The 18,801-nt window shown below is 45.5% G+C and overlaps 1 protein-coding gene across 1 annotated transcript in view; it reads right to left on the bottom strand.

Annotated features, from left to right (window-relative positions):
• DNAI1 (dynein axonemal intermediate chain 1) overlaps positions 1 to 18,801 on the bottom strand; it is a 59,878-nt gene that overhangs the window by 22,042 nt on the left and 19,035 nt on the right. Inside the window, exons 2-12 of the mRNA XM_077761834.1 lie at positions 16,361 to 16,393; positions 14,362 to 14,460; positions 14,110 to 14,190; positions 11,203 to 11,329; positions 10,806 to 10,933; positions 10,445 to 10,564; positions 9,400 to 9,459; positions 7,788 to 7,922; positions 4,738 to 4,822; positions 1,068 to 1,185; positions 740 to 783 (exon numbers count right to left, since the gene is read on the bottom strand). Of these exons, the coding sequence (XP_077617960.1) occupies positions 740 to 783; positions 1,068 to 1,185; positions 4,738 to 4,822; positions 7,788 to 7,922; positions 9,400 to 9,459; positions 10,445 to 10,564; positions 10,806 to 10,933; positions 11,203 to 11,329; positions 14,110 to 14,190; positions 14,362 to 14,460; positions 16,361 to 16,393 (1,030 nt within the window). The remainder of the gene's footprint in view (positions 1 to 739; positions 784 to 1,067; positions 1,186 to 4,737; positions 4,823 to 7,787; positions 7,923 to 9,399; positions 9,460 to 10,444; positions 10,565 to 10,805; positions 10,934 to 11,202; positions 11,330 to 14,109; positions 14,191 to 14,361; positions 14,461 to 16,360; positions 16,394 to 18,801) is intronic.

Here is an 18,801-nt window from a genome sequence, read left to right as displayed (position 1 = left end):
ACCCTTGAACAATACTGGTCTTCCAGAGTGCAGGGGGTCAAGTGATGAACATCAAGCCCTTGCCCCCCACCCCTGCCTGCTCTGGGGCCAGAGTAGGAAACTTCCCTCTCTCAGCCTCATCATCCAATCTCTCCCCAGGTCTGGTCTAGCCTACCTTCTCAAGTGCACCAAACCTACTTCTCCATCCCCACTGCACAATCATGGTCCAGATACTGCCATCTCTTCTTGGGGTGCCTTACCAGCCTTCTAACTGGTTTCCCAGCCCCCAGTCTCGTGCTTGTAACTCCCCCTGTGCTGGTTCTGTCCCTGTGCTGCTCAAATTCCTTCAGTGATTTCCCCTCGGGAGAATGGCATAAGACTGCCCTCAGGATAAATTCCAAGCTTCTTGGAATGGCTTCCCAAGCCTTTGGGGGCCAACCCTAGCTTCTTCAACAGCTTCATTTCCTCCCATATCTCTTGTGCCTCTGGACCTTTGCATATGCTGGCCCCTCTGCCAGAAGTGCTCTCCCTTCTTTCTTCACCACAATAACACCTTCAAGGCTCACTTTGGTATATTCCTTCTCCCAGCACTAATTGCTGGTATGACTGTCAGTCTTGCCCATTAGACTGTGAGCCCCTTGAGGGCAGTGACTACATCTTAGTCAGCTTACTTCTTTCACATCTGGCAAAGAGCTCTGCACTGAATAGATACTTGAGTGTTTACTGATTGAGCAAATGAACAAATAGCCAGATTACTTACAGGAGCCATGTCCCACTGCAAACAGGTCATTGTACTTTGGATTCCTGCAAAAGAAATAGGAACCCATTGGCCCAGGAAATGAACTTGGTTTTCCTGTGGACATGAGCCTTCCTGTGAATACTGGTGCCTAACTATACTGCAGATATCCACTGTTGAGTGTTGAGACCTGGGATGATCCCACAATCCCTTAGGAATCCCAGTCTCTGTTTTTTCTATAATGTTACATGTCATCCTCAAGGTGGTTAAGTGCAGTAGAAGTGCCCTGCTCAGGGCTTGGCACCCAGTGAGCGCTCCGGAGCTCCGGGTTTGTTGCAATGTCTACACTCACCAGCAGAGGGCGGTGACGGCCAGGCGCTTGGCTTTGTCGTTTTGGAACTTCCAGAGCGGCAGCAGCGTACCCTCCTGGTCTCGGTATTCGTCAGCAGCATCCTCATAGTACTTAAAATCTTAAACACACATAGGCTGAATCAGCCCTGGGACTGCCATTTTATGGCAAACCCAAGTCTGCCACTTTCTGTATGTACCTTCTTGGCCAAAACAGACTCTATGTTTCAAAGTGGGAACAGTAGTAGTACCTATCTCAAAGGACTGTTGTGAAGATTAATTGTTAATATATGTAAAGAACTTAGAAAGATACCTGGCACCTAGTAAGCTCTCTCTATGTGTTACTATTACTGTCACCCCTGTTGTTGGAGGCAAATTACAATAAAGTAGCCATGTCCTCATAGATAAAATCCCAGGTTTGTCTGCCTTCATATCTGCTGCTAAGCCTCACTATGGTGAAGCTGCCTGGATCCCTGATGGGTTCTCTGAACTCAAGTTCATCTCCAGCCTTAAATCATCTCTGCCTCCTATTTCCTCTAATTTAGTCAGAAGCTCCATCCGCCCTTCCACTTGTCTAAACCAGAAACGTGGCTAATCCTTGACTGATCTCTTTCCATTATCTGTCATATTTTCCTTCTGACTTCTTTTTAATCCATTCACTTGTCTCCAAACCCCTAGCTACTGCCCAGGCCCCAAGAGTCATCACCTGGATTATTAACATCATTGTCCTAACTGGTCTCCCCACCTCCAGTAACTCCTTCTCTGCTCCATGCTCCACAGAGCTACCTGAGTGCGAATAAATAAATCACTTCACCACACCACCTCCTCCACCCCACTGAAAATCCCTCCATGGCTCCCCGTGCACATGGCTCCCTGGTCAAACCAAGGCTCCAGGCCATGACTTCCATGCCATTTCCATCCAGGTGTTCACATAACCTCTGTATCAAACAATGTCTAAAACGTCCTGCTCCTCCATCTTCCTGGCAAATTCCTACTCATTGCAGATCCAGATTAAAGTCGTTCTCCTCTGTGAGGCCTTCATTTTCCTCTTAAGTGGAATTCATTTCTTCCTCCATTCCAGCCCTGTCTCTACTGAAATGTCTGTCATGCTGTGTTGCTTCTATTTATCCCTTTGGCCTTCTCCTCTACCAGACAGCTCCTGGGGAGCAGGAAGCATGTTATATTCAGCTCTGGACTTGCAGTGCCTAGCACAGGGCCAGCCATAGAGCAGACAGCCAATGACAGTTCAAAGAATGCAATGAAATAAATCAACAGAAGTGAAAAGTTTCTCAGTCTTTTTTCCAATCAAGGGTGACCCATTAGAAAACTAATCCTTTCACCCAACATGGTCAAGGACATGCCCAGGCACTGCCCCCCAGCCTTGAGGTTGTGGGACTACATTCAAACCTCACAAATGTCTCAGAATAAAAAAAAAAAGACTAGAGTGATCAGAGGCATGAGGCTTGATCATATCAGAGCTCCTGAGCTTAGGCTATCTTTGAAAATACTTCATTTCTGAGAGGAGATTAATTGGTAATACTTCTCTGTTTTCACTTCTTCATGATTATACTTTCCCAAAGGGAAAAAGAGTATGCAATTAAAAAAATCAAAGTTCAATGCATTTTTATGTGATTGTGTTCTTATAAATGAAAAAGGTTCACCAAGGCCAATTTCTCCACGGATATTAATCGTGTTTGCAGCCCTTTGGTGGGCTGGTTGCAGAGGCTGGGTTTCAGGAAGCCAAGCTGTGTGAGTGACAAATTCATTCACAGCTGCTGTGTACTTTGACAGCTTTGAAAAGCACTCAAGGTCGTTTTCCAGCCTGAATGATAACAAGGGGGCTTGTTTAGGCTGCTGGTCTTGGCAGCCCTGGTTTCTGTGTCCCATGGGTGAGCAATGAGCATCAAGTCACCACGAAGAGCCCCAGGCTGTCAGCAAAGGAGGCCAGCCAGCAGCAAGGAGCTGCCAACTCTGGGGAGGCAGCTGCTCCAAATAAATGCACAACCTCTTAGGGAAATACAAGCCACTTGGGAATGTGCTGTTCATGCCATGGGAAGGATTCTGTTTCCCTGGCTCTGTCAAAGGCACCAGAATTTCCCAGGCCCCCAGGATTTAAGCGTTTCTGAATCAATCTCTTTCTTCGCTTCATCACTAATTAATCACCAGCATAGACTTATTGAATGTTTTTTATTTATTTATTTTTTGAAATGTCTCTTCCAGCCCAGTGGTTCTATAGCCTTGTGCTGAAGTGCTTCAGCTATGGATCTAAGGGGCCTGTGTTCAAGTCCTGATTGTACCACTCATTCTTCATACTAGCTATGGTTTTGAACAAGTAGCAATAGTCCAAATTTCTCACCTATAAAATGGAGGCAATAATGGCATTCACCCAACAGTGTGGCTGTCAGGGTGATATAGAGTAATACATGTAAATTGTACAGCACAATGTCCAGTACATAGCCATTCCCAGGGAATGTTGGTGCTGGCTTTTCACTCTTAAAACTGCTTCCTTTTCTCCATCCCCTGGAAAAGGTGTAGTGAGGCCCACTCCACCCCACACCTGAACCTCATCTTCATCTCTGTCCCTGTATTCTGCCAGTTGCATCCATGCTCTCACTGGGCTGTGTTCTTGCTTGGACTGTCAGCAGAAAAATCTCAGATTCCCTGAGATATTTCAGGCTCTTCATTAACTGGCTCCGACCACCTCTGTAGCCTGAGCTTTCGCTACTTTCCAACAAACCCCTGTCGGAATCACTGAGCCTGCTACACTTTATCCCCAGAGACCATTCCCATTCATTTTTATCACCGAGTCCCTGCTTATGCTGTCCCTTGCCCAGAACATCTGCCCTTCTGCCAATCTCCTACTCAAAATCTGCTTATCCCTTGGCACCTAGCTTAACCCTCCCTGCAGCCTTCCTTGACTGCTGCCACTTGTCCCTCATTTCTCTTCTTCCATTCTTGAGGATACCCAGAGCAGTTTCAGTCTGCATTCTAGCATTTATATTGTCCCCAAGCTGGATGCAGTAGAGAAAGAGCACAGAATTAGGAAACTCAAGACCTAGATTTGGGTCCTCTCTGCCATTCAGTAGCCAGGTAGACTTGCTCTTAGCTTCCTCTTGTGTAAAGTAGGGGTAATACTCTCTGCTCTGCCTGCCTCTCCGGGCTGTTGGGAAGATGACATTGGATCACTGATATGCAGTGTTTTGCTGCACCATTGTCAGATTTCATCACTATACCCATTTTTCTTATTCCATTGTTTGTAGTTGACCTGTGTATGTCTTTTTTTTACATTTTTTTATTTTTTAAAAATATTTTTATAGTTTATTTATTTTTGAGACAGAGAGAGATAAAACATGAGCGGGGGAGAGTCAGAGAGAGAGGGAGACACAAAATCTGAAACAGGCTCCAGGCTCTCAGCCACCAGCATAGAACCCGATGCGGGGCTCAAACCCGCAAACCATGAGATCATGACCTGAGCCAAAGCCAGACGCTTAACCAACTGAGCCACCCAGGTGCCCCTGTGTATGTCTTGTCTCCCTAGTGACATCCAGAGGACGAAGGGATTAATTTCTCCCCTTGCACCTGTAGCACCTAGCAGGGGACACTCAAATACTTGCCTTGTATGAGGAATTTTTAATACAGGCAATAATAGTAGTTCCCAGCATTTCAAATCTTACCTTGAGCAACATCATCAAAAGTGTTCTGGTTGACCATCCGCTCCACGATTTTAGCAGCCTGAGTCACTTTGGTGATGTCATCACTCTGTGGAGATAGAGGCCACAGGTCCTCTTAGCTAGCACCTGGAAAGGTTATGTCTCGAGCCACAGCCCAGACTTGCAGTTTTCTCTCTGACACTACCCACCCCAGATAGCTCTGTAAGATACCTCTTCATGCCTCAAAAGCCAGCTCACCTCACCACCCCCTTTGGGAAATACCCAGCTCTTAAATGGTACAAGGAGTCTGCACTGCCATACTTGGCCCCTGGGCACAGCCTGTCTTGTGCTCTTTCATTCTGAGCTTGTTCTGGAGAAGGCGTATCTCAGAGCACAACACAGGACATTGAAGAGCATTGAAGGGGAGAGCAGAAAAAGGGTGGTAGGAGGCTTATTTAGTGGAGACAGGGAGGTTTCATCATCTCAGGCAATGACAAAGACTCCCATTAAAGTCTCAGAGAGCTTCTGGTCCAACTCATCTAGTCGAGTTGAGGAAGACATAGAGGCCCACAGAGGGAACAGATATGCTTATATATAGGGAGTAAAAGACAGAAATGACTCCTAATCCAAGGCCTTTCCCACTGTAGGAAGAAACCAGCAGAGTGGGCAACCCTTGAAAGGCTCCAGAGCACCAAGCCCTTGGCTCTTGAAAATGAGATTTCCCAGGAGTGCCAGCATCAGGCAGTGGTTAAGAGAATGGGTTCTGTAGCCACACAGACCTGCATTTCCTTCCCATCCCATGCATTAGGAAGGAGTCAGTTGGCAACTTTAGGTAAGTACTTAAATTCTCTGAATATTAGAATACACATGATACAGCAGGGATGGATAATGCCACCTGTATCTGGGGTTATTGTATTATACTAGCAACTGTACATAATCTTGGGTTCTTACAATAATCTTGCAAAGTGAGATCCTTAGTATATCTTTACAGATGAGGAAACAGGTTAGAAAAACCTAGCTAATAAGTAGCAAAGCCGGGATATAAACTCAACTCTGTGGACTCCAGGTCCCATACTGCCAGGCCCCACAGAAAGCCAGTCCGTCACCAGTATGACTACCCTTGCCTGGTCCTGGGAGACTCAGGGTTCCAAATGTGTGGTGGACCACTGCCTCCCTTGTTCTGGATAATATACTACATGAGCAGACATAGCTTTTTATTGGTTCTGACTAAATTTGTGGCCTCTGAGCCCTTTCTGCCATTCCCATCCTAATCTTTCAGATCAGACAAGCTTGCATTCATTTCTGTACATTAATCCAAATCATTAATGAGACAGAAATCTGAGACCTATCATTGCAGACTTTCCTACAGGGTATCATAGAGTTATTCTGTTTTCCCCCTCTCATTCACTTGAGTTTTATACCAACCTTGTCAGATGCAGGTCTCTGAAAAAGGGGTGTCACTCTGTGCATGCACTGGGGCTAAGCAAAGGGTTACTGTATTCTACATACAGCCAGGCCCAGTACTTGAGATTCCTAGTTAAAACTCAATGTCCTTGCTTACAGATTGCATACTAAGGTATTCACTGGTGTTGGGGGGGGGGATCTTATACCCCACAATGTTATGTCTCCACTGTAGCTTCTTGGTCCAAAGGACTGGACTCTGCCTGTATAACAGCCTTCAATGTTAACCAAGCTGGAAGAACCCAGTGTAGTCCTACTTCCCTGGACACGTTAGACACCAAGTCTGATAGACATGTTAGACCCCAAGGGCTTAGACCCAAGGACAATTTTCAGTTTCGGTCACAGGAATATTTCTTCTCTTTTCTGGGTCCTGGTGACTGCAGTTAAAGTTTCTACAATAATAGTCTTAGCACACAGCCTATAGCCAAACCTTTGATGGATCTTCAAGTGAACTTTGACCCAGGCTAAGTTCACTTAGCCTCCTCTGGAGCCCCTAGCCTCTAGGGAATAGTACACGGAAAGTCAAGCATCTGGACAGGGCAATCCATGGGACAGGGACTTCATCTTTCACTTTAGAGTTCCAGTATTCAGCATGATCATGATCACAAGTGCTTGGTCTATAATTGAATGAAACCGAATTGGGGCAGTTCATATTAAGCCAAAGCAGGGAGCCTTAAAGCTCCCATAGAATGTGACTTTTATCAGAAACATGTAATTGAGTGGAAGTGGGAATACCTCAGACAAAGGAAGCAAAACTTCCTTTAACTCGTCTGGCTTCTATAGCAGAACGACCTCCCAGAGAGCTGCCTGGGAGCTCTCCAGGGTGCTGAACCCAGACCTCATATTTCCATCCCATTATAGGTCAAACTCATCCATAATGGGACTCTGGCTCCTGATTCAGCTTTCTCTCTGTTGAAAGGACAAATGTGGCCCTTCAGCATCTCTGTATGATGATTCTCCTTGTGGTGATCTATCACTATAACTTCCATAATGTCTCCAAACCTATGCTGGCTATGCTCGCAGTGAGTTCCCACCCCCCCACCCCCAAAAGACCTCTGTTCTGACTCCTATTATGGTTCTTCACAGTAAATCCAGCCCAGAGTGGCCACACCATCGGCCTGAACCTGGTGGTGCCTGTGATCAGCTCTGGCTTGGCTCCTGGCCCATAAGACTCACATAAAAAATTGAGCACAAGTAAATCCAAGGACTGAAGGTCAAAGAGCAAATCACTCTCCAAAACCCCATGAGCCATTGCTCAGGGAGGTGGTGCATTATTCTCACATCCCACCCCATCCTGAGAAGACTCCTGAGCTCTTTCTGGGTGTGCATTGGGCTTTCAATAACATTCATGTCTTCTGTTGCCCCCTAGCCCAAAAATCCTGAATCCTTCCTGGCCTCCAGACCTATATAAGATTGGGAAGAGGTGTGAAATGCAAGAGGCAGATGTAGCTCTCCTCACACCTTCCTACAAGGAAAGAACTATTCACACTTCAACATTAGCTCCTCACTTAAGGTCTGTAAAGTCCTTCTAGATAGCCAGGCTTCTCTCTACCAAGGGACCAAGATCCCACCAGTCATTCTCTGTGACAGATCCATGGGAAACTCCACCAAACCTGGGACTCCATAGATGCCATCTTCCTCATGGCCATCTTCCCCATTTTTTTAGCCACTGGTGTCTTTGTCTTCTCTTTCTCTTTGGTCTTTTCCTGCTTCTCAAGCTCCTCTACATAGGCATCATAGATCTCCCACTAGGCAAGGGCAAGATGAGAAAGATCATTGCAGGGCAAAATCTTCACCCAGCCAGCTCCTATTCAGCTTTTAGAACTTAAGAAATAGATTATGTCAGTCCCCATCACATGCCTCTATAGCATCCTCTACTTGTCCCACTGTAATTATGTATTCAACATCTGTCTTCTGTTCTGTCAGCTCTAGACAGCAAAGAAAGAGCTCTCAGGGCACCTCTGGAATGGGCTTTCCACCCTACAGCTCAGGGGCTCAGGTTATTAGCTGGAGATCATTATTGTTCCAGACTACAAACCCCACTAGGCAAAACAAATGGGCAAATATTAGGGTGGGTCACATTTTTCTTGGTGATTTATAAGACTCTGAACTAGGAAATTTTAAAAATGTTCCCCGCATGGAGATGTGATAAACTTTACTAGTTCATGTTGGCTATCCACAGTACCGACCACAAGTTCTGAGCATAAAAAGATAAACAAAAAGTAAGAGAACTCCTGCTAACTGCATCTGACAGCAAGAGAAGCCTAAGGATAGTAACAAAGGAAGCAACAAGGGTCTGGGAAAAAAAACAAAAAAACAAAAAAACCCCAGATCACACTGTGTGCTCTCCAGAGTTGGGCAGTCACTGCCACCTGGAGGCCAGATAGACACACCTTACATTAACAGTTCACCCATGGGCCCGTACTCCACACTACAACGTAATTTAATGTTTGTCATCTCATTCAGAGCCTTCCAACAATCCTGTAAGGCTGCTTGGTGTCCTCACTTGACAGAGAAAGAGAAATTGTGGCATTAAAGATGACATGGTTTGCCCAGGGTCTTAGAGTATGAGCAGCAAAGTTGGGGCCTGAGCTCAGGTCTTCTGGCACCATATCCTGCCTAAATCAGCATGGCTATCCAGTAGAATTTTAGGGGAAAGGAGGGTCTGCAGGAACAATTAAGATTGCTGGAAGGGCAGGTTAGAGTGCTAACACTTCAGAGTCAGCCATGGGGTAACTACAGAGAGTTGGAAGCCATGTCTATTTCCCTCTTTGACAGCCTTGCCCCTGGGGGGGTAGGGCATGTGGCTGATACACAGCTTACTAAGTGGGGACTTACTGTCTCATATGCCTGATGTTCAGAGCCTGGACAAGGATCAGGGAGATGGGTGGATGAGGAAGGTAGGCTGCCAGAGGAATCTTTGACAAGAATGCATGAGGTGGGGGGCGCTTGGGTGGCTTAGTCGGTTAAGCGTCTGACTTTCACTCAGGTCATGATCTCTCAGTTCATGGGTTTGAGCCCTGCGGCGGGCTCTATGCTGATAGCTAGCTCAGAGTCTGGGGCCTGTTTCAGAGTCTGTGACTCCCTCTCTCTCTGACCCTCCCCTGCTCACGCTGTCTCTCTCTCTCTCCTAGAAATAAATAAAAATATTAAAAAAAAAAAAGAATGCATGAGGTGGGGAGGTGGGGGTGTGGTGATGACTTTTAGACTGACATAGGGTCTCACCTGATTAGCTGTGGCTGAAAAGTTTGTCCTGGGAGGAGGTTCCATCTGGCATTCTCGGTCCTAGTGAACAATGACAACAAGAAACCCACAGAGAGCCCTCAACTCCTCACTTAACCCAACAGTATATCCATGGGTGAAGCATTTCAGTTCGAGCAGAGGGAGGGATGGGACACAGAACTGGGCAAGTAAAGACGGGCTGAACAAAGGACCAAATGATGCAGTGAAAACCTACATTTTCCTTCCAAGCTTCCTTCAGAAGAAGCCTAAGCTAGAAATTGGGGGCAATGAAGCCTGATTGTGCCAGTTTCAACTAAGTGGGGAATAGGCAGGCCTCTGGCCAGCTTCTCTAGAAGCAAGACACAAAGGTCAGCCACTGGCAAGCCACTGGGCTAATATCCCTCACCCTGAGAAGACTTCTCCCTAATACTGGGGCCTCTGGCTCTACCAGGGGAATGAACTCCCTCCTCATTGTGTATCATCTAGATTACTGAATAGGGAGCACATAGTGTGATTAGGAGCTGCCAGAAACCCACCCTGTAGACTTCCGCCCTCCATTCACAGATTCATTGATGTAAAACACTGTCTTACATATGTAAGTCTCTCCCCTGAAACCCTGAGAGATTCTTTCAGCCTGGTACTCGGGGTCCTCCATACTTATGAGCCAGGGAACTTTTCTAGCCTTTTCCAGTTAGTCTATCACAGAGACCATCAACTTCAGTCAAAGTGGCTCTTAGTCCTGTCTCCCTGGCACATTTGGCCTCTCCTCTCTCCCCCAGATCTTGGCTTCTTCTTTGAGGCCCTTACATTGAGGCCCTTACAGTCTCAGTTGAAGGGCTCCAGCTTTCTTGTTACCCACTCTGAACTCCCATGAGGATTACAAGGACCTGAACACATGCTCCCCACTCTCCTCAGAGAAATTAACTGTGGTGTGTGCCTGTCACCCTTCCAGGCCAAGGGCTGCTGGAGCTGGAGTCAGGCCTATTCCTTTCCTGCCATGCACAGTGCAGAGCTGTGAGGTAAAGGGGCTGGGGTGAGGCTGCTCTACCCGTAGAGGATTGTTTATGGTCTGTGAGGCCCTCTCACTGAAGTTGAACTGGTTTGTGAGCTTTTGCTCCTTGGGCTGCTTAGGAGTCATCAATTCTTCTTCATTCACTTTTTCAGCTGCCTGGAAAAAAAGATTCATAAGACCAAGCTCAGCTGTGAGAAAAAGGTGGTAGGGAGTCAGGAGTGGGGAGAAGTCATGTCCTTGTATAGGATAGAAGTGGGAGAGGGTGATGATGCCAGGGGCATTGGCACCTGCAGCCTCTAACATCTCATCTTCAGCTCCACCCCCAACAAGTTACCCCTGAAACTTCCATCCTCAGATGGAGCTAGGAGGGGAGAGATGAAACAATATTATACTGCACCTCAGCTGCAGGCATATCTGTTTGACTCCCAGCTTCAGTTTCAGCTTCAGCTTCAGATTCCTTAGGCTCTTCTTCTTCTTCAAGAATTTCAGTTTCTGAAATCACCACCTTGGCGGACTCCTGAGAACCTTGGTAGGATATTACATATGAGCCCAAAGTCCAGGCCTCCTACCCCATCCCCTGGTAGGGCAAGGCTTTATTGGTTGCTGCCTTTGAGACCTCACCTACCCCAGGGTTCTCATGGGTTAACTCCCAGACCTATCCGGGACAGCCAGCTGTTGGACTTTATGTAAGTAGAGGCTCTGCAAAGTTATGGATTAGTGATCTTCTCCGTACAGTGACCACAGAAAGGGGAACAGGCTCTGGGCTGTAGCTTCAGGCTGACCCCAAGGCCTACCTGCTGCTAACTCATCACGGTAGTGCTGCCGCCGTCCTTCATCCGAGTCTTTGGGGATCAGGTTCCCAACCTGGCTGAAGTGAACTGCCAGTTGGTTCACAACACCAATGAACTTATATGTGCCTTCCTAAGAGGAGAGAGGACTGGGTCACACCAGGGATCCTGAAAAGGACTGCTGGAGTCAGAATGTAATCTGCCTTCATTCTATAAGGCTTAACATGGCCCATCTGCTAACAATATATATAGATCTCATCAAATCCTCAGTTAACCTTAAATTTTCATTGCATTCTGGCTTAAAGAAGAGGAGGCAAATGAAATAAAAATTTTTAAAATTCTCATCAAAGATATATTTTTAAATATCTTCTCTTTCCAACTCTGAATAGCCCTAGATTTGTCTGTCACTGGCTCTTACATCCATGCTAACCGATCCTGGTGTACCTATCTCATCACAGATTTGAGGCAGGTCACTCATAGTCCTCAGACATACCTGGCCCGGCCTACTGTGAGTTGTATTTAGTGAATGTGAGGGCTGGATAGATCCTCAAAGAGGCTAAATCCCCAATTCCCCTGTTTCCATACAGGAGATCACAGATAGCTAGAAAAGGTTTGAGTTTGGCACTTGTCCAGTTAATACAGCAAATGAGAAGCAGGGCTAGGCATAAAGTCTAGGCAACCTTGTTCATTTTTTCTTCAACAACTAATTTTTAAACATATACAACATGCCAAGTATTTTGTTTTAATTTTTTCATGTTTATTTATTTTTGAGATAGAAAGAGAGAGACAGAGCATGAGCAGGGGAGGGGCAGAGAGAGAGGGAGACACAGAATCCAAAGCAGGCTCTAGGCTCCAAGCTGTCAGCACAGAGCCTAATGCGGGGTTTGAACCCAAGAACCGTGAGATCATGACCTCAATCTAAGTTGGATGCTTAACTGACTGAGCCACCCAGGTGCACCAACATGCCATGTATTTTCTAGGTTCCGAGATATCAAGCTTAGTAAAGGCAGATGTGATTCCTGCTTTCATAGGGCCTATTAGTCTGGCTCCTCTAGACAGCCTCCTTATTGACAAGCATCTAAGTTGTACCATTGACTTTGAGACCAATTTTTCCTTCCTTCCTTCTTTCAAAATATGTCTTCCCAATCCTTTTAAAATCACATAGAAAATTATTACATTTGTATGACACACTAGGGTAAACTCACTGGAGAGGAAACCAGCCCATGGACTCTGGCTGTATAAAACCCACCTGTCCCTGGAGGGCTGAAAGAATCACTTCTGCACATAAGTTGGGACACTGCTTTAAAAAGTCACCACAAACCACTTCTTCTCTTAGTAACTCACATGGATGGGAAATGAAACAGTGCAGTTATTAAAAGCAAGGTCAGGGCACCTGGGTGGCTTAGTGGGTTAAGCGGCCGACTTTCGCTTAGGTCATGATCTCGCGGTTCGTGGGTTCGAGCCCCGCGTCGGGCTCTGTGCTGACTGCCAGCTCAGAGCCTGGAGCCTGTTTCAGAGTCTGTGACTCCCTCTCTCTCTGACCCTCCCCTGCTCACGCTGTCTCTCTCTCTCTCCTAGAAATAAATAAAAAACACTAAAAAAATTTTTTAAAAAATAAAATAAAATAAAAGCATGGTCTATGGTGCTGGGCAGAAAGGATTCAAATCCCGATTCTGTCCCCTATTTTTTTTTAATTTTTTAAAATGTTTTTTATTTATTTCTAGGAGAGAGAGAGAGACAGCGTGAGCAGGGGAGGGTCAGAGAGAGAGGGAGTCACAGACTCTGAAACAGGCTCCAGGCTCTGAGCTGGCAGTCAGCACAGAGCCCGACGCGGGGCCCGAACCCACGAACCGGGAGATCATGACCTAAGTGAAAGTCGGATGCTTAACCGACTAAGCCACCCAGGCGCCCCTCCCCTATTTTCTACATGACCTTGGGCTTAACCACTCTAAGCTTTAATTTTTTAATATGTAAAATGAAGATAATAATACCTAATTTTTAGGATAGTTGTAAGTATTGAAAATAACAAAAACAATTTATTTATTATTATTTTAAAAATTTAGATAGAGAGAGCACGAGCCCAGGAGAGGGGAAGATGGGGAGAGAGAGAGGGGGAGGGAGAGAGAGAGAGAGAGAGAGAGAGAGAGAGAGAGAATCTTAAGCAGGCTCCACACTCAGCACAGAGCACAATGCAGGGCTCGATCCCACGACCCTGGGATCATGACCTGAGCTAAAATCAAGAGTTAGGCACTCCAACAGACACATGAAACGATGCTCAGCATCCCTCCTCATCAGGGAAATACAAATCAAAACCACACTGAGATACCACCTCACGCCAGTCAGAGTGGCTAAAATAAGCAAATCAGAAAACTCTAGATGTGGGGTCCCTGGGTGGCTTAGTCGGTTAANAAGAGTTAAGCACTCAACCAATTAAGCCATCCAGGCACCCAGAAAATAATTTATTAACAGGGTCTGACATGTAATAAGTACCTAATAAGATTTCAAGGAGATTCATTACAAAATTTTTTAAATCTCTGGAAAATTCCATGTAAAATTTCAAGGTTCCAGCCAAAGACCAGAGTTTAAAGGTGATCTCTCTAGGGGCACCTAGGTGGCTCAGTCGGTTAAGCGTCCGACTTCGGCTCAGGTCATGATCTCACGGTTCAGTGGGTTCGAGCTCCACGTCGGGCTCTGCTGACAGCTAGCTCAGGGCCTGGAGCCTGTTTCAGTTTCTGTGTCTCCCTCTCTCTCTGACCCTCCCCTGCTCACACTGTCTATCTCTCTCAGAAATACATAAAAACAACTGAAAAAATAAAAGTGATCTAATAGCAGAGAGGCTTTTGGAGTGTAGCAAGTCACTGCCAAACCAAGGAGCACCTAGAGGCCCCTACCTACCCCTGGGGGATCACTTACTTTGAAGCTGTACCTGACGATGTTCTGGGGTGCATGTGGGTTGTTGGCTGTCAGAATGCGGGTGAACTCCTCCTTTAGCTCCTAAGGAGAGAAATACCAAAGGCCAGCACCTCTTCTGAGATTTGGGAGGACTCCTCAGAGTGTCAGCAGACATCTCACACCCAGCTTCTGTGCAGGCTCTTGATCAGTACTATGAAAGAACACATCTCAGAGGGCGGAGGAGGTGGAAGGGACAGGATGCTGCTCACTCACTGCGTCAGTCAACTCCAGCTGGTCAGGAGGTCTAACTGTGGCTTTGGACTGGGCCCATTCATCTGCTCCTTCTCCCACTTCAGTCCCTGAATCTTCATCCTGGACAACAATGAGGATCAGCAAGCAGTGCTACAGGAAGCCCCTTCATTGACAAATTCTACCAGAAGCCAAGCTCTGCCCCTGATATGTAGAATACAAAATGCACAACAGACCACTCATGGAAGAGTCCAAAGGAACAGCTTAAGCCACAGTTCTCATTGCCTGGAAGATCTTGGTCATGTCGGCCTTGGGGGTCAGGGCTTATCTGGAATATTGTAGTGGGCCTTCAGAGCCAGTAGTGAGACCAGAAGTGGCCCCTTCCTACTTTCTCCCACACAGTCTGGAACCTAATGGTCAGGATCAGCTTCCAAAGGCAGGGCTTTATGCAAAATGAAAAAACACCCAGCTGTTCTTTAAGATGCTTCAGCTCTGATTCATATCTTATCTTCCAATTTGCCACCTTATGTTTATTCTTACAGCAATACTCTCAGTACTTGGTAACTTTAAGCCTCACAGTCTCATGAGATCCTTAGAACAAAAAAATCAAGGACTAGAAGTTTTTTCTTTCCCTAATAGACAGTTAAACATCTTGCCAAACTGGCCGATGACATATTAAAAAAACTCACTCTTATTAGCAAATATATGCAAAATAAAAGAAGGCAATTTTTCACTATAAAACTGTTGAAAACTAAAACAACAACTATAAAAACCCAAAACAAAGAGACCCCTCAACCAAATGAACCTAATCTAGTGGCGGTGACATTGTGGGAAAATTGGTACCCATAAATTAGTGCAACTTTTCTATAGAGCAATTTGGAAATATCTACCAAAAACCTAACAAGCATTTATACTCTATGACTGAAGTTTCTATGTATAGGACTTTATGTTAAAGAAATAACCACGGACATGCCCAGAGATTTAAATGCATGAATGTTTGCTGGAGAATTGATCATAATAGTGAAAAAGAAAACATCTAAGTGCCCAACAGTGGGGCGCGGTTGAACAAATTACAGTATAGCCTTAAGGAACATACGGTAAAATATTGTACAGTAATTTTAAATGATGCTATAAAAGTATGTTTATTGGCAATGGAAAGTACTCTACATATATTGTGTAAAAAGCGGATTATAAAATAACTTACAGTTTGATTCCATTAAAAACAGGGGCGCCTGGGTGGCTCAGTTGGTTGTGTCCAGCTCTTGACTTTGGCTCAGGTCATGATCTCATGGTTTGTGAGTTTGAGCCCTACATTGGGCTCTGCACTGACAGTGTAGAGCCTGCCTGAGATTTTCTCTCTTTCTCTCTCTCTTCCCCTCCCCTGCTTGTGCTCTTTTTCTCTCTCAAAATAAATAAAGTTAAAAATGAATAAATACAGGGGCGCCTGGGTGGCTTAGTCGGTTGAGCGTCTGACTTTCGCTTAGGTCATGATCTCGCGGTTCGTGGGTTCAAGCCCCGCGTCCAGCTCTGTGCTGACTGCCAGCTCAGAGCCTGGAGCCTATTTCAGAGTCTTTCACTCCCTCTCTCTCTGACCCTCCCCTGCTCACGCTGTCTCTCTCTCTCTTTCTCTCTCCCAAAAATAAATAAAAATATTTTTAAAAAATGAATAAATACATATGATTTTTATATATGCACAGAAATATCTGAGAGAGTATAAAACATCATGTGTTAACTAAGAGGTTTCCCATAATGGTGAGTTTAAGGGTGATTTAAAAAAAAAAATAGGCTTCATACCCAGCACAGAACCCAACACAGGCCCTGAATTCATGATCCTGAGATCAAGACTTGGGCTGAGATCAAGACTCGGCTGCTTAACTGACTGAGCCACCCAGGTGCCCCTCAGAGTGATTTTAATGGTCTTTTTGCTCATTTGAATTTTCTAAAAAACATACAGCTAATATTTTCAACAAAAAACAATGCTGTTAGCTTCTTGCTGAGAGCCTGCAATGGGCTCAGCACTTACTCTCTTCCTGGCTCCTCTGCCTATGCTGATGCTCTGAAAGAAAGAACAGAAACAAGAGGTAAGTCCTAGGCAAATCCTTGTGGGAATATCAGAAACAGTATTACAGGGAGGCTTCTCCTCAGAGATCTCGAAGACAATGGACACTAAGCTTCCCCAAGTCTTAAAAACAGTCCTCTCAGTGGTAACATGTGCTTCTTACCCCAGCAAAGGAGGCTCTGTATCTGAGGCAACCCCATTCCAGCATCAGTGCCACTGACCCATGAAAAGCAACCAGATAACTTAGCACTGGGCATTTCTTATTTGCAACTAGTTCCACAAACATTTTCAAGAAGCATATTCTAAGTGTTCATCTCTGTACTATGCATTAAGGAGATTTTGAGGTCAGATTATATTCATAAACACGTGTTTGGGATTAATATAAGCTCTGTATAAAGAGGTATTTTGTTTTGTACACTGCTGAGAATATAGTAAGTGTTCAGATACTTATTGAATAAATGAAGGAATGTCATCAAACCCATTAGTGATCATGATGCTGAGAAAGACGTTTTTCCTCTTTGGGCCTCAGTTTCCTTGTCAGTAAAATGCATAGGATTGGATGTGATGACCTGCCAGCTCTAACACAGTAAAGTTTTATGTTCCCAAGAGCAGCACACCCTGTTCAGCTTGATAAATATTTACTGAGCATTTATTTGTGTGTCAGGAACACACCTAAGTGGTAGGACACAGACGAAGAGAGATGAAGTCCCTACTCCAGTTTGCTCAGGGTCCATGGAGGACAGAGGAGTGTAAGCTGTTCATCATTTACACTCACTCACTCACTCACTCACTCACTCACTCACTCACTCACCCTCTCATTCAGGGTTCCTTTGAAAGCCTCCTCTGCACCAGCAACAGGGATATGTGTGCCCAGGGTGCTAGCGGAATACAGAGACACCTACTGAGCACAAGAAAGGCTTCCAGAGGTGGCTGTTTCCCAGCTGGGTATCAAGGAACAAAGAAACCAGCTGGGTTGTCTAAATGGAGAAAATATTTTTCAGAAGAAGAAACAGCATATACAAAGGCAAGAGAAGAACAGTGACAGAGCCAGTAATAGGTTCCAACAAACAAACAAAAACCCTGCAATATATATATCAAGCAAAAGGGAGATCAGTGGAGGCCAGAAATGTGACAGAAGGGCTCTTGGAAGAAGCAGGTTTAAGGTATTGAAAGAAACGCCATGGCAACATGGTGGCAGTACAGCACATTGGACAGAGACCTCTGCTCCCAGCTCTCACAGGCCACCTGTGTGTTCTTAGGGAAGTCTCTTGGGCCTCAGTTTCCCAAATACAAAGTTGAGAGAGTTAGACTAGATGGGCTCTTACAGCTCTTACATAATATAGTCTATGGGAGAGGATTTGATGATGGAGGGGAGGAAAGGGTTCCAGGGAGAGGGAAAAGCATGTCTCAGCTTGGGATAGGATTGTTGCTGGTAGAGCAGGAAGCAGGATTCAGATCTCTGCCAGGTTGCCAGGATTTCCAGTGATGGAACCCTTCTCTGAGGCTAAGCTGCATGAGCCAGAAAGCTGCTTTTTTTTTTTTTTTTTTTTTTGAGGCACCTCTGATCCCCAAGGTAACAAGATGGAAGTGTCACAACTCCAACAGCTTTTTGGCCCACAACAGAGCACTGGAGGGCCAATCCCAACCCAAACTGCCAGCCTTAAATAGAAAATGAGATCCAGTTACCACTGCCCCCCATAAATATGTCTGTAAAACATTTATCTGGCAATAAAAGAACTGACAAGGCAATTTGAGTGTAATTGTTTTTGGCAGTTGGAAATATTTCAATTAACACACTATAAAAGCCACACTACAATAAATGCAAAACAGGCCAATGAAATTAGCTGCAGCCCTGACTTCCCAACCATGGCAAAGGAGATTGAATGTCAGGCTGCCACTTTGGGACCTTGGTCTTCCAAAAGGAGAACTTGAGACAGACAAGCCTGAATTCCTGGAAAGCTTTTGATGGTTCCTCCCAGAAGCCATCAAACCACAGAAGAACAAAGCTCAAACTCCCTCCCCTGGCTCTCAGAACTTTATCATCTGGCCCCACGTCTCCATTCCCCACATCCTGCTTTCCAACCCTTTGTATGCTAGCATTTTGAGATGCAGCCCAGAAAGGATACCCACATTTCCAGAAAGGACACCTGAGCACGGCCTGTGCCTTCCCACCTCTGCATCTTTGCTTTTTTTTTTTTTTCAAATTAATTAATTTATTTTTAAGTAACCTCTACACCCAACATGGAGCTCAAACTCATGACCCTGAGATCAAGAGTTGTATGCTGATCCAGCGGAGCCAACCAGGTGCCCTTGCACCTTTGCTTTTTACTGTTCCTCCTGCCAGAAACACCATCTTCCCTTTCCCTCTTACTGCTCCCACTATCTCTGCCTAACAAACCCCTACC

The sequence above is a fragment of the Crocuta crocuta genome, unplaced genomic scaffold (assembly GCF_008692635.1).
Source record: "Crocuta crocuta isolate KB4526 unplaced genomic scaffold, BGI_CrCroc_1.0 scaffold204, whole genome shotgun sequence".
Lineage (NCBI taxonomy): Eukaryota > Metazoa > Chordata > Mammalia > Carnivora > Hyaenidae > Crocuta > Crocuta crocuta.
This window is presented reverse-complemented; position numbering and strand designations above follow the sequence as displayed.